This window comes from Cajanus cajan, chromosome 5 (assembly GCF_000230855.2).
Source record: "Cajanus cajan strain Asha chromosome 5, NIPB_CcT2T_4, whole genome shotgun sequence".
Taxonomy (NCBI): Eukaryota; Viridiplantae; Streptophyta; class Magnoliopsida; order Fabales; family Fabaceae; genus Cajanus; species Cajanus cajan.
The window spans coordinates 52,556,091-52,569,693 of record NC_138521.1 but is presented as its reverse complement, the minus strand read 5'-3'; the positions used below and the strand labels follow the sequence as shown (position 1 = coordinate 52,569,693).

Genomic DNA, 13,603 nt, shown 5'->3' with positions numbered 1-13,603 from the left:
CTAAAACCTAATAGGTGATCCATGTAAACCTCTTCTTGGAGGCATGCCTTGCTGGTCAGATGGTCACAGCAACAAATGGAAGCTTGGTGGAGCAATAAATAGTGACATAGTGGTCACGGTTATTGTTCATGTGTTAAAAGAAAAAAGAACAAAAAACAAACCTTTATATTGTTTTTGGATAGAGAATTTAAATGGAGTGATTGATTTGTTTGAAGAATTTCAAATTCTTTGAGGTGAAATACCTTGTTTGGATGAAGACTTTATAAAAAATTTGAAATTCAAACATTTGTGAAATTCCTTGAAATAGTAGGATTTCAAATTCTCCAAAAAGAAGTAAGAATTTCAATTTTCTCATATAATTTTTTTCTTATTTCACTTATATATTTTATCTTATCTTTTTCTCTTCATGTTTTTAATTATTGAATATTCAAAAATATTTTTAAAACTATGAAATATTATTTAATATTAATTTTTAAAATTATTAAATATTTAAAAATTAGCTAATATTTATTTTTATAAAATTTAATTCAAAAATCTTAACATATAAATATATTTTTAAAATCAATTTTACCATGATGGAATCAAATTATCATATCCAACCTAACAATTTAAAATTTAAGAAATTTGAATTAGCTTATCTAAACAAAATATTTTAAGAATGATAGAAATTGAAATCAAAGTAATTTAAATACCAAGAATTTAAAATTCCTTGAATTTGTAAAATTCTTCATCCAAACACACTATTATACTATTGAAATCATGTAGAAGTGATGAGAAAATATGTGTATTACCATATATGTAATCCTTTATTTATAATGAATAAGAATACAAAATAAGAAAATATGAAAATAAAAAATAATGAATAATAAAGATTAAAATACCTAATTTTTATTATACAATTTTTCCTATTTACAAAGAAATTATTTCAAATCAAATCATATGAAAACATATATTTAACAAGTTTTTAAAATAATAATTATATTTTTGAATTAAAATAATCACATTTAAATTTTAAAATGATTAGTTAAAGATTAAAATAAATAATTTTTTTACAAAATATTAAAATATAATATTACAACAACTTATGTTATTGATCTTGAACCTAACTGTTCCAAATAAGTTATATTTATCAAGGTATATAGTAATTCTCGTAATTTAACTCTTGTGAAAGAAGTTAAATATAATCTCTCAATATCTTTTATTTAAACAATATCATGTGATTATTATTATTCTTTTGATTGCACTGAAATATTTTTCAACTATAGTGCAGAGACTAATTCTCTATTAAGAATTGAAACCACCAAAATAAATTTTACTTTTTAAATATTTTTTTTTCATACATAGGAATTAATCTCGTGACAACATGACCAAGTAACTCAACTATCCATATTGGATCTTGTTGGTTATTGAACGCACAATATTATTTATACTAAACATAGTAAATGAAAGCTGAATTGTCTAACATTACATTTTTTTAGTAATGGATAGATAACATTACATTTTGTTACCAAACATACTTTTTTCTCGTAAAAAAAAAAAAAAAAACAGTACCACAAACGTACTAAATTAATTTTTATGAAAAAGGGTAAATTAATAAGATATGCTGAAATGGTTGGGTAAAGTTTCACCTAGGGGCATAATTCCTGTTAACTTCGAATTTGGATGTATATGAAGGCGTGTGAACAACGGTAGCATAGGGGTAGATGGAGTTAAGAAGCAAGAAATTCGTTTACCTTGACCCTTTAGCTTCATGACTCTGTCGGCAATAAATCTAATAAAGGGTTCATAGGTGCATGTCCAACTGTCAAAACCCATCCTCATTTAGTAGTCACTTTCCAACTTTGTTCCACTAACTCTACATCCACTGAAAGAAACACATTCAAATTTAGTGCTGACTTTCTCTTTCTCTCTGTCTATGGTAAGTCAGCTTGCTACTCTCCCTCTTCTGTGATTCAGATTTGTAAGGTGAGAGAGAAGTACAAGTGCATTTTTGAGTGTACCTTTTTCTCTGGGTCGTTTCTCAAATGATATATTCATGCAGCTGTTGCTTTCTTTTATTGATTTTGTCTACATGTACCATTTATTTGGCCTTGTTACTAGTACTATTATTATCATTGCTAAAGTAGTTGGATTTTGTTGAAACTCTAATTTCTTCATGGTTTGAGTTCGTTCACGTTGCTCTGAAAAGTTTCAACTTTTTAGATCTTTAGCTGATCCAGCTAAACAGTTGAGATTGGGGGTTGGGGGAATGTTGTGCCATGCAATACAAATGAGATTGTTTGAAAGTGGGTTTTTGGATTCTATGAGGGTCAGACACTAGTGGCAACGATTTTTTTTCTTTCTATTTCGTGTAAAATCATTAGCAATCACACGTTAGATCCGTTTGCATGTCTACGGTTGAAAGAGTTAACATATAAATTATTTGTGCTTAGACAATTATTAGTTTAATTTTGGGGCTTTGCTTGATTTGTGATGATCTACTATAACTCGTGATTCGTTAATTTCAGTGTACAGTGCCATAGGTTTGAGAGGATACTGCCAACCAATTAATGGGTTCTAAAACCAATGCATCAGGCCAAAGAGCACGAAGGCCACTGTCAATATTTGCTGTGCTTGGTCTGTGCTGCTTCTTTTATCTTTTGGGAGCATGGCAGAGAAGTGGGTCTGGGAAGGGAGATAACCTTGCATTGAAAGTTAATAAGATGATGACTGACTGCAGTGTTCTACCCAATTTGAGTTTTGATTCCCATCACAATGATGTAGAAATTGTTGAACCTTCTGAACCAAAAGCCAAAGTATTCAAGCCATGTGATTTAAAATATACTGATTATACACCTTGCCAAGAGCAGGACCGAGCAATGACTTTCCCAAGAGAGAATATGATTTATAGGGAAAGGCATTGTCCTGCTGAAAATGAAAAATTGCATTGCCTCATTCCAGCCCCCAAAGGGTACACGACTCCTTTTCCATGGCCTAAAAGCCGTGATTATGCCTACTATGCTAATGTTCCTTACAAGAGCCTGACAGTGGAGAAGGCTGTTCAAAACTGGGTGCAATTCAAGGGAAATGTGTTTAAATTTCCAGGTGGAGGGACCATGTTCCCTCAAGGAGCAGATGCATATATTGATGAACTTGCTTCAGTTATTCCAATTGCAGATGGTTCTGTTAGAACAGCACTGGATACTGGTTGTGGGGTAAGTTTTAATGTTTTAAGTTGTCCTTCTGAAAGAATGCTCTTTTTCTTTAGATGGAAAAAGCTCCACTAACGTGGGTTAAGATCAGGAAGCTTTATAAGTCAATTGATGGATGCATGCACCCTTACTTTTTCACTTTAAAGACAAATTCCCTTTAGAAGATCCTTATCCCAAATGACTAATCATGCTTTATAACTCGGTTTCTTTATATGTGTACATTTTCAAATCATTCTCCTTGTGCCCATGTTCTTTTGAAGTCTTTCCCTCTCTAATACTTGTAGCTTCCTGATGTAATTGAGCATAAACAATTTTAAGAATTACTTCTGATGGCTACTGTTGGGAATCTCATGTTGGCCACCTACATATATAATGTCCTTTTGTCTATTGCATTCAAATTTCTTAGTTAATTTGAGTATACTCAGAACCAATTGCCATTTTGTTGTTTGTTATGCTTGGCTGCACAAGTTACTTGTTTTCAATAGGTACCTTTCATTTGGTCTGTGAATACTTTATCAGTGTAAACATGAAAAATTATACAGGTTGCGAGCTGGGGAGCCTACTTGCTAAAGAGAAATGTGCTTGCTATGTCCTTTGCTCCAAAGGATAACCATGAAGCACAAGTTCAGTTTGCTCTAGAAAGAGGGGTACCAGCTGTTATTGGTGTCCTTGGCACCATCCGCCTTCCATACCCATCAAGAGCCTTCGATATGGCCCAGTGTTCTCGATGTCTAATACCATGGACTTCAAATGGTTAGTGCACAATTGGACTGTCAATACAATTCATCAAGAATACTTTTATATCATCCTTTTCTTGTGTAAATGATGATACACCTGAACTTCCAAACAAAATTATGAACATGTGTTGTAAATTTGATATCCTTTTGTCCACTAAGTCAATGAAATTGCTTTCCAAAGTTAATGAATGTCCACCCCATTATTGAATGCAGAGGGCATGTATCTAATGGAAGTTGATCGAGTCCTAAGGCCTGGTGGATACTGGATTTTGTCTGGCCCCCCAATTAACTGGAAAACATACTACCAAACATGGAAGCGATCCAAGGAGGACCTGAAGGCAGAACAGAGAAAAATTGAGGAGTTAGCTGAAAGTCTTTGTTGGGAAAAGAAGTATGAGAAGGGTGATATTGCTATTTGGAGAAAGAAAATAAATGATAAATCTTGCCAAAGAAAGTCTCCCAATGTATGTGATTTAGATAATGCTGATGATGTGTGGTAAGTCCTCATCTCTATGCACTTCATTCAGGCATCATGATCATTATTCTTACTATCACATGCAAATGCAGTTGAAGGGATTTGAATAGTTACACAAGATTTCACACTTCGTTCCTCTTCTTTTTATTTGTTATTCACAATTTTGGACAATTATGTTTTTGTCAATAACATCATGCCATGCTCCAAAATGTGGCAAGTTTACAGGGGATGAACTAGACTAAGTTGAGAAGAACATAATGTTGTTGACAAGAACATAATTGTCCAAAAATGTCTTGAATATTCTCATTTTCCTTGTATTATCATTTTATCATCATTGTCCAAAAAGTTCCTGGTGTTTCCTGATAATAAAAAGTATAGGTTATAAAATAATAATTCAAGGAAAATGATAATATGACAATTCAACTTCTTTAGTTAACTTTAGTAGATTTGGATATTCTCACAATGGGAGACATCAATAAACACTTTACTTGGGTAATGCCTTGAATATTCATTTTTTATTTTGTAAATAACTTGTGCTTAATCTTTGAAGTTATGTAGGATTTCATTCTCTTTGCTTTCAAATTTTCGATATATATGTTTGTGAATTGATTTTTTTTTCCTGGTTTCAACGAATCTTTCTATAGGTACGAAAAAATGGAGGTTTGTAAAACCCCTTTCCCAAAGGTAAGCAGCAAAAATGAAGTTGCTGGAGGGGAATTAAAGAAGTTTCCCGCTAGGCTTTTTGCAGTCCCTCCTCGAATAGCCAAGGGCACTATACCAGGGGTTACAGCTGAATCTTATCAAGACGACAACAAATTATGGAAAAAGCATGTTAACACTTACAAAAGAATTAATAAATTGATTGGTACCACTAGATATCGGAATTTGATGGACATGAATGCAGATCTTGGAGGATTTGCTGCTGCAATTGAATCACAAAAGTCTTGGGTGATGAATGTTGTGCCCACAATTGCCAAGAACACTCTGGGTGTTATCTATGAGAGAGGTCTGATCGGCATTTATCATGACTGGTAAGTTTCTACAATTCTCTTAAACATTGTAGGAGTCTTTTAATTTCATGAAATTTTTTCTTGCAAGTTGGCTTCCTATAAACTAAGATGTATGGTTAATTGTTTTATGATCTTTTATTTATGAATACTATAATGCAAAATGGCTTCTTTATATTCTTTTAGACAGCTTATTTATTTATTTATTTTCCTAATTCTTGACCTACTCGAAAAGAGATATTGGAATTTACTTTATTACACTGGTTGTTTGTTGTTGCTGCTGCTGGTTTTTCACCATTGAGTAAGAGTGCATGGTATTTCACTATGCTTAAATTAAGCAATTAATCATGGATGAGCAATTCAATAATACTGCTGATTGTTTCCTCCACTGATAAAGATAATTCAACTGGCAATTAAAGTTTTTTATATGCCTATTGGAGAAAGCAAATTATGTACCCTATGAAACTGCAATGTGATGGGGTTATTTTATGGTTTTTATCTGAGGGAATATTTTATAAGGTTATTTCACACACAACTCCACAATGATAAAATATTATCCGCTTTGGACCTAAGCTCACAGTTTTGCTTTTGATCAATACTCAAAAGGCCTCTCAATCATTGAAGTATGTGTGTGATTTATAAGTTGTTATTTCTTCTTTATTTTATTGATGTGAGACTTGTTTATATCCCAATACAATGACATTATTTTTCTTTCATCAGGTGTGAAGGCTTTTCTACATATCCAAGGACATATGATCTTATTCATGCTAATGGTTTATTTAGCTTGTACCAGGACAAGTAAGTTTCTTCCTTTTCTTCCATATGCCATAAATCATAGTTTATGGATACTACTACTAGTGTGAGATATAAAACTATTCAGGAGCTTTCAGCTAACAACTCAAGCTTTTGAGATAATTGGTCCTTAACATGCTACTAGTAATCCCAATTTCCTAGAATTAAGACAGCTTCAATCCTAAAATTACAATTTCAAGTGGTAAATAGAAGTTAATGTCATTATTTCATCCTTCTATCATTTCAATCCTGACATGATTGGAATTGAAATTAGAATTTCAGATTGTATCATCTAAATGGACCTTTAATGAAAATGTTGCTGATTTGATCAACAGGTGCAACCTAGAAGACATCCTTCTAGAGATGGATCGCATCCTAAGGCCTGAAGGAGCAATCATCATCAGGGATGAAGTTGATGTCCTCAACAAGGTTAAGAAAATTGTTGGGGGCATGAGATGGGATGCCAAAATGGTGGATCATGAGGATGGCCCACTTGTGCCTGAGAAGATTTTGGTTGCTGTCAAAGAGTATTGGGTTGGCAGCAGTAAAAACAACACGTCCAATGACGAATAAAATAAAACCACTATTGTTCCTGTGTGAAACTTATACCTCAGCATGCAGTAACCTTCAGGGTCTCTAAATCCAAAGCAAAGAAAAAATGGTGGAAAAAAGTATGAATAGTGAAAATTGAAAAAAGGTTGCAGAGCAAAGTAAAAGCAAAGATTGGTTGTTTCAGTTTATTCTACGTCTGCCTTATACCATGTGTAGAAGTGTAGATAAAATAGGTTCTAAGTACTCTTAATTAATTTTGGAGGATATGGATCAGCAAGTTTAGTTCCATGAATAATTTAAACCCAAGATATTGCATTGTGTTGATGGTGAGACATGAGTTTTTGTAATTTTAGAATATTGAAATTTTATTCAGTTCGTTATTTAAAATACTTGTTTGTGTTCATTTGGTGCTGTCACATTGGGGTTTATTTTGATGTGTACGTAGCGAGGAAAAATACAAACATACTCACCTAAACCCATTCAAACTCAAGGATAATTCTGGTTATTCTCTGAATTCTGAAGCCTTTTTGTTTTCCCAATTTCATCTGGGGTTAAGGGATTCAAATTAAACAACTAACAAATAAGCATATGGTGTAAAAAAAAAAGGAAAGAAAAAGAAAGTACAAGCATATTGTACACTTGGACATTTATTGTACCTCGCTTTACCATTTTTGAAAGAGAATCCACAAAACTTTATGCCTCATTTAAGACGTTAGTGAAACTAATGGGTTTTATTTAATTTTATCAGTACAGTAAAAAGATTAAAGAGAACAATAAGGTTTGAACATTGAACATAGGATCCAATGTATACTATTTTAACTATTATTACTAAGCTGTTTTTAGTGATTAATTAAGTGAATTTAATTAAAATTTGGTACATGTGCGCTTTTCTAAGAGTGTTTTGATTTTTTACTTTGATAACGCACTTTCATATGAATTTTCATGTTTAATGCACATAAGTTACCTTTTATTAGTCTAAAATTATTAGTGTTTTAAGTTAATATATATCTTATGAAATATTTAATATTATTTATAAATTAATATATTTAGACTGTATTACTCTTATTTAATATTTATTATAAGAATATTTGTGGTGTAAGACATGATTATTGAATAGGAGTATATGTGAGAAAAATATTATTAATTAAACTTAAAATTCATAAAATATAAATAGTTTTGGGAAAAAAGAAAAAGAAGAAAATAATTTTGGATCAAGGGAGTAGTGTATATTACTCATGTGAGGTGGGTGACATTGGATGATAAACTAAACAAGCATTTAGAAAAATAAAGTTTTTCTCCTTTACAACCGAACTAATTCTTTTATATATAGAGAGGGAGGGAGGCATTAATGTTTTGATTATAAGTTTGTACCAACTTGTAGATTTAGGTGTTGGGATAAATTTCTTAAGTCAAATAGAAATTTTCCATTAATCAATATTAAGAACCGTTGTCTCAGATTACAGAGTTAATGTTAATAATACGTACCTGTATCCATTGATGTTGATCAAAAAGTTGCAGCGGAATAGTCTTTTGGTGCAATGATTTTCTTCAGCCAAATCACTGGATTTCTTGATGGGACTTGATGTTACTCTTTTGATGGGGAGATAGAGAGACGTGTGTTTCTGATTTGACATATTGGAGACCATGACCATCTTTATGATTTTAAACCTATTAGGGTTCTCATTAACCCCTAACGGGCCAAATCTGGTTTCTACTTATTTGGGCCCATATCAGTTTTTCCTGTTGGTAGTCTAAAGGCTCACTAAAATTAGATCACTTTTATTGAGCCCAACTAAATGTAAATAACTAATATAAATACTACAAATAATATTTATATGTAGCTCACAATAATTATTAGAAATAAAATTTCTAACAATCTCCCACTTTGGCTTCATATTCATTTAAGTATTTATATCACAAAATTCTTTAGGCGCGCAACTGTATGCTATTTACTTTTAGACTCCCCTTAAACAATCTGGTCCATCTCATACAACAATAAGGAACCACTGTAGCTTTCATCATTATCTAATGTGACTAAACTACAATGATCACCACAATTGTATGCACTCAATGACATAGATCAAATATGGATAAGTGGCATGGAAATTACATGCAACGTGATCTTAATCATGTCTATTTCCAACTGTTCCAAACTTTATTCTTTATAGAGATCCATTCAAAACGCAACATATATATATTGCACAAAAACAAGTTCAGAATAAAATTATAAACATCAACTTTATTTCTGTAGAAAATCTAAATAATACAAATATCTGAAAAAATTAAAAATAAAGAAGACACAACATAAATGAGACTCCCACTAAACTGAGGTACTATAAGGAATTACACCCATATGAGCAGTGTGCTCATGAAAGACTTTAGGCACCAAACCCTTAGTAAGTGGATCAGCTAGCATAAAATTAGTCCCTATATGTTCTATAGAAATTTGCTTATTCTGAACTCTTTCCTTAACAACCAGAAACTTCATATCAATGAATTTTGACTTGGTTGTACTCCTATTATTATTGGAAGAAAGAACTGCAGAGTTATTATCACAATAGATTTTCAATGGTCTTTCAATGCCATTAACCACACGTAAATTAATGATAAAATTTCGCAGTCATATCCCATGGTTGGATGCCTCAAAACAAGCAATGAACTCCACAGCCATGGTTGAAGAAGCTATAATAGTCTGTTTAATAGACTTTCAAGAGATAGCTCCTCCAGCCAACATAAAGATGTATCCAAATGTGGATCGTTTACTGTCTTGACATCCGGCAAAATCAGAGTCTGAGTATCCAATGATCTCTAAACTGTCAGACTTCTGATAAGTGAGCATATATCCTTTTGTTCTCTTCAAATAGCGCATTACACGTTTTACTGCCTTCCAATGCTGCATCCCAGGATTACTTAAGTATCTGCCCAAAACTCCCACTATAAATGTAATATTGGGACGAGTACAAACTTGAGCATACATTAGACTTCCCACAGCTGAAGCATACGGAATCTTTTGCATCTCATTTCTTTCAAGGTCATTATTAGGGCACTATTTGAGGCTAAATTTGTCTCCCTTGGTTATAGGGGTATCTCCTAGTTTACTATCTTTCATGCCAAATCTATCTAAAACTTTATCGATATAGTTCTCTTGTGATAACCTTATGATACCATGAGAACGATCTCTTAGTATCTTAATACCTAATACAAAAGAGGCTTCACCAAGATCTTTCATTTCAAAATTCTTTGATAAAAATCTCTTGGTTTCGTGCAATAAGCCTATATCGCTGCTGGCAAGCAGTATATCATCGACATATAACACCAAGAATATATATTTACTCCCACTAAACTTATGATAAACACAATCATCAACTATATTTGCCTCAAACCCATATGAGGTAATAACTTGATGGAACTTGTGATACCATTGACGGGAAGCTTGTTTGAGACCGTAGATGGATTTCCTTAGTTTGCATACCATGGACTTTGAGTCACCAGACACAAAATTTTCTGGTTACATCATATAAATCGTTTCTTCAATGTCACCATTTAGAAACGCAGTTTTAACATCTATCTGATGGATCTCTAAATCATAATGAGCTACGAGTGCCATTATTATTCTAAAAGAATCCTTTGAAGAAACCGGAGAAAAGATTTCTTTGTAATCAATGTCTTCTTTTTGAGTGAAACCTTTAGCAACTAAACGAGCCTTATATCTCTCGATATTACCTTTTGAATCCCTCTTGGTTTTAAATATCCATTTACAACCAATAGGTTTCACACCTTCAGGTAATTCAACGAGATCCCAAACATCGTTGTCTTGCATAGATTTCATCTCATCCTTTATGGCATCAATCCACTTTTGAGAGCTAGAACTTTTCATAGCTTGACAGAAGTTGATTGGATCATCCTCTGTTAAACCAATGTCATCCTCATGTTCTTGAAGAAACACAATGTAATCATCTAGAATTGCACTTTTCCTTTCTCTAGTGGATCTCCTTAATGACACTTCTTGAGATTGTTGAGCTTGCTCTATAGGTATTTGAGGGAGAACCTCAATATTGTCTTGTGTAGGGACAATGTCAGGAATAACTCCATGATTGTCACCTATTACTGGGGTAGGTACTGGAATAGTAATAGGCACGAGGACTTGATCACTGTCAATGACAGGTTCTTCCTTAAAGATAACATTTCTTATGTTCTCTTCCTTCCCAAACTCAACATCCTCAAGGAATCTTGCATTCCCCGTCTCAAAGAATGATCTAGTAGTGGGATTGTAAAATTTATAGCCCCGAGAGCGTTCGAGATAACCAAAAAAATAACAGCTAACAGTCCTTGACTCTAGCTTGCTTTCATGCGGCCTATAAGGACGCGCTTCAGCCGGACAACCCCAAATGTGTAAATGTTTTAGACTTGACCTTTTACCCGTCCATAGCTCATAAGGAGTTTTGTTAACTGCTTTACTTGGTACCCTATTTAGGATGTAGACTGCCGTCTTAAGCGCTTCTCCCCACAATGACTCTGGTAAGGAAGAATGACTAATCATACTTCTCACCATATCCTTAAGAGTCCTGTTTCTACGTTCTGCAACACTGTTCATGCTTGGTTTCCCAAGCATAGTATATTGAGGAACGATGCCACATTCCCTTAGAAAAAGCGCAAAAGGCCCTGGACGTTGTTCACCTGATCCATCATATCTACCGTAATATTCACCACCACGATCAGATTTGACGGCCTTAATTTTCTTTCCAAGTTGAAGCTCAACTTTAGCTTTAAAAGATTTGAAAACATCTAGGGATTGAGACTTCTCATGAATTAAAAATAGGTAGTCGTACCTTGAATAATCATCTATGAACGTAATGAAATATTGTTGTCCATTCCAAGATGTCGTAGGGAATGGTCCACAAATATCTGTGTGAATTAATTCCAAAACGTCCTTAGCCCTTTCGGCACCTAATTTTCTAGAATTTGTTTGTTTATCCTTAATACATTCAACGCAAACCTCAAAGTTTGACAAGTTAAAGGATTCAAGAATCTCATCCGACACAAGCCTCTGAATTCTCTGTTTAGAGATATGGCCTAAATGCTTATGCCATAAGGTGGCTGAGTTCTCATTTATTTTACGCTTCGTACCACGAGAATCAATGTTAAAATTTTCTTTATTGGAACTAACTACATCTAGTAAGTATAAATTATCAATTAAAGAACCAGAAACAACAACATTTGAATTTTGATAGAGGCTAAATTTATTATTTCCAAATGAACAAGAAAAACCAAATTTTTCCAAACTAGAAATAGAAATTAAATTCTGCCTAAAAGACAGTACAACAAAAGTCTCAAATAAATCCAAATGAAATCCAGTTTTTAACTGTAATCTAAATGTTCCAATAGCCTCCACTGTGACCTTGTTGCCATCACCCACATATATAAATCTTTCATTATCACTTGGCGGTCAGCTCCAAAGGCAACCCTGCATGGATACACTAATGTGAGTAGTAGCACTAGAATCTACCCACCAAGTATCACGTGGTACAAAAGCTAAATTAACTTCAGAACAAACAAAAGAGAGAAAATTACCTTTCTTTACACGCCAAGAGGCGTACTTGGGACACTCTTTCTTCATGTGCCCAGGCTTCTTGCAGAAGAAGCAAGTAGGTGTGAATCCTTTTTGACTTTCTTTTGTTGAGAAGTCCTTTCTACAACATCCTTATTATTCTTTCTCTTCCTATTCTGAGAGCTTGACGCTAAATGAGCACTTTTAGTCTTTTCTCTTTGCTGCCTTTCCTCCTCTTGCACACAGTGAGAAATCAATACATTCAAGGTCCATTTATCTTTCTGAGTATTATAACTCACCTTGAATTGTCCAAAGTGTGTAGGAAGAGAAATCAAAACTAGATGCACGAGCAAGTCATCAGACAACTCTAACTTTAGTGCTTTTAGTTTTGACGCGAGATTAGACATTTCCATAATGTACTCCCTTATGTTTCCTTTACCTTTGTATCTCATAGAGATAAGTTTAGCAAGCAAACTGCTTGCATCAACTTTCTCATTACTGGTGAAATATTGCTCAACAACATCAAGGAAACCTTTAGCATTTTGGCTTTCAGAAATAGAGCCCCAAAAAACTTCTGGAACAGATCGCTTCATGATCATCAAACACATTCGGTTTGAGCGTTCCCACTTTTCAACCTTATCCTCATCCGGGTTTTCCGGATTTGGAGTGGGTTTCTCAGCCCGAAGTGCAAGATCAAGATCCATGCAACCAAGAATTATCTCAACTGCTTCCTTCCAGGCCTTAAAGTTTGTCCCATTAAGCATGGGTATACAATTAATTTGAGTAGATAAGTTAACAGCACTAGCAACAGCAACTGTAATAGAACATAGAAAAAAAATTTAATTTAATTACATGCTCATAAAGTAAAATAAAATAAATAAAACATGCAAATTATTTACATAATAGACCCATTACAAGATACCGAATACAACATTAATCCTTTGTCTTTGGACATACAAATTAACTTGTTAGTGGTACTCTCAATGCAACGATCAAATATTGACAATTAATTATGTCAAATAATAGCCTTTCTTTGGACCGACTATTATTTACATGATTGTGACTTTATAATTGTCACATATTTATCATCACAGGCATGTTATTATTTGGCCAAATTGTTTCTTCCTTTGGGATGAGCACAAATTGCATAAATAATCTCATACTAACATCTATTGTAATTTTTAATCAAATTAATTTGTATAATAGGGATTGCTTTGACAATATATTACATCAATTTATTTAATTAAAAACTACTAGACAAATTAATTAATAAAGAGGGTCTATAATCTGCTAACATTCGC

General features: G+C 33.2%; 2 protein-coding genes across 3 annotated transcripts; one reads left to right on the top strand and one right to left on the bottom strand.

The window, feature by feature from the left end:
• The first annotated feature begins 1,709 nt into the window (after positions 1 to 1,709).
• Positions 1,710 to 7,157, top strand: LOC109791215 (S-adenosyl-L-methionine-dependent methyltransferases superfamily protein). Of its 2 annotated transcripts, none has more exons than XM_083075351.1 (7): positions 1,710 to 1,965; positions 2,508 to 3,194; positions 3,734 to 3,944; positions 4,142 to 4,424; positions 5,048 to 5,434; positions 6,131 to 6,208; positions 6,538 to 7,157. In XM_083075351.1, exons 2-7 carry the CDS (start codon positions 2,550 to 2,552, stop codon positions 6,773 to 6,775), a joined length of 1,842 nt encoding a protein of 613 aa, XP_082931477.1. In that variant the 5' UTR covers positions 1,710 to 1,965; positions 2,508 to 2,549; the 3' UTR covers positions 6,776 to 7,157. The 2 variants fall into 2 exon arrangements, with proteins under 2 accessions (XP_082931477.1, XP_082931476.1); XM_083075350.1 differs by having other exon boundaries at positions 1,711 to 1,918.
• Positions 7,158 to 9,461: 2,304 nt separating this feature from the next.
• On the bottom strand, positions 9,462 to 9,770 carry LOC145958073 (secreted RxLR effector protein 161-like). Its single transcript, XM_083074534.1, has one exon. The coding sequence runs from the start codon at positions 9,768 to 9,770 to the stop codon at positions 9,462 to 9,464; it is 309 nt and encodes a 102-aa protein (XP_082930660.1).
• Between the last annotated feature and the right edge of the window lie 3,833 nt (positions 9,771 to 13,603).

Bases quoted from the DNA above. Each gene is read 5' to 3' on its own strand.
- LOC109791215 (XM_083075351.1), top strand. From the start codon at position 2,550: ATGGGTTCTAAAACCAATGCATCAGGCCAAAGAGCACGAAGGCCACTG. The intron at 3,945-4,141 runs GTTAGTGCACAA...TATTGAATGCAG, and splicing joins AATACCATGGACTTCAAATG to AGGGCATGTATCTAATGGAA. The intron at 6,209-6,537 runs GTAAGTTTCTTC...TTTGATCAACAG, and splicing joins TTTAGCTTGTACCAGGACAA to GTGCAACCTAGAAGACATCC.
- LOC145958073 (XM_083074534.1), bottom strand. From the start codon at position 9,770: ATGCAAAAGATTCCGTATGCTTCAGCTGTGGGAAGTCTAATGTATGCT.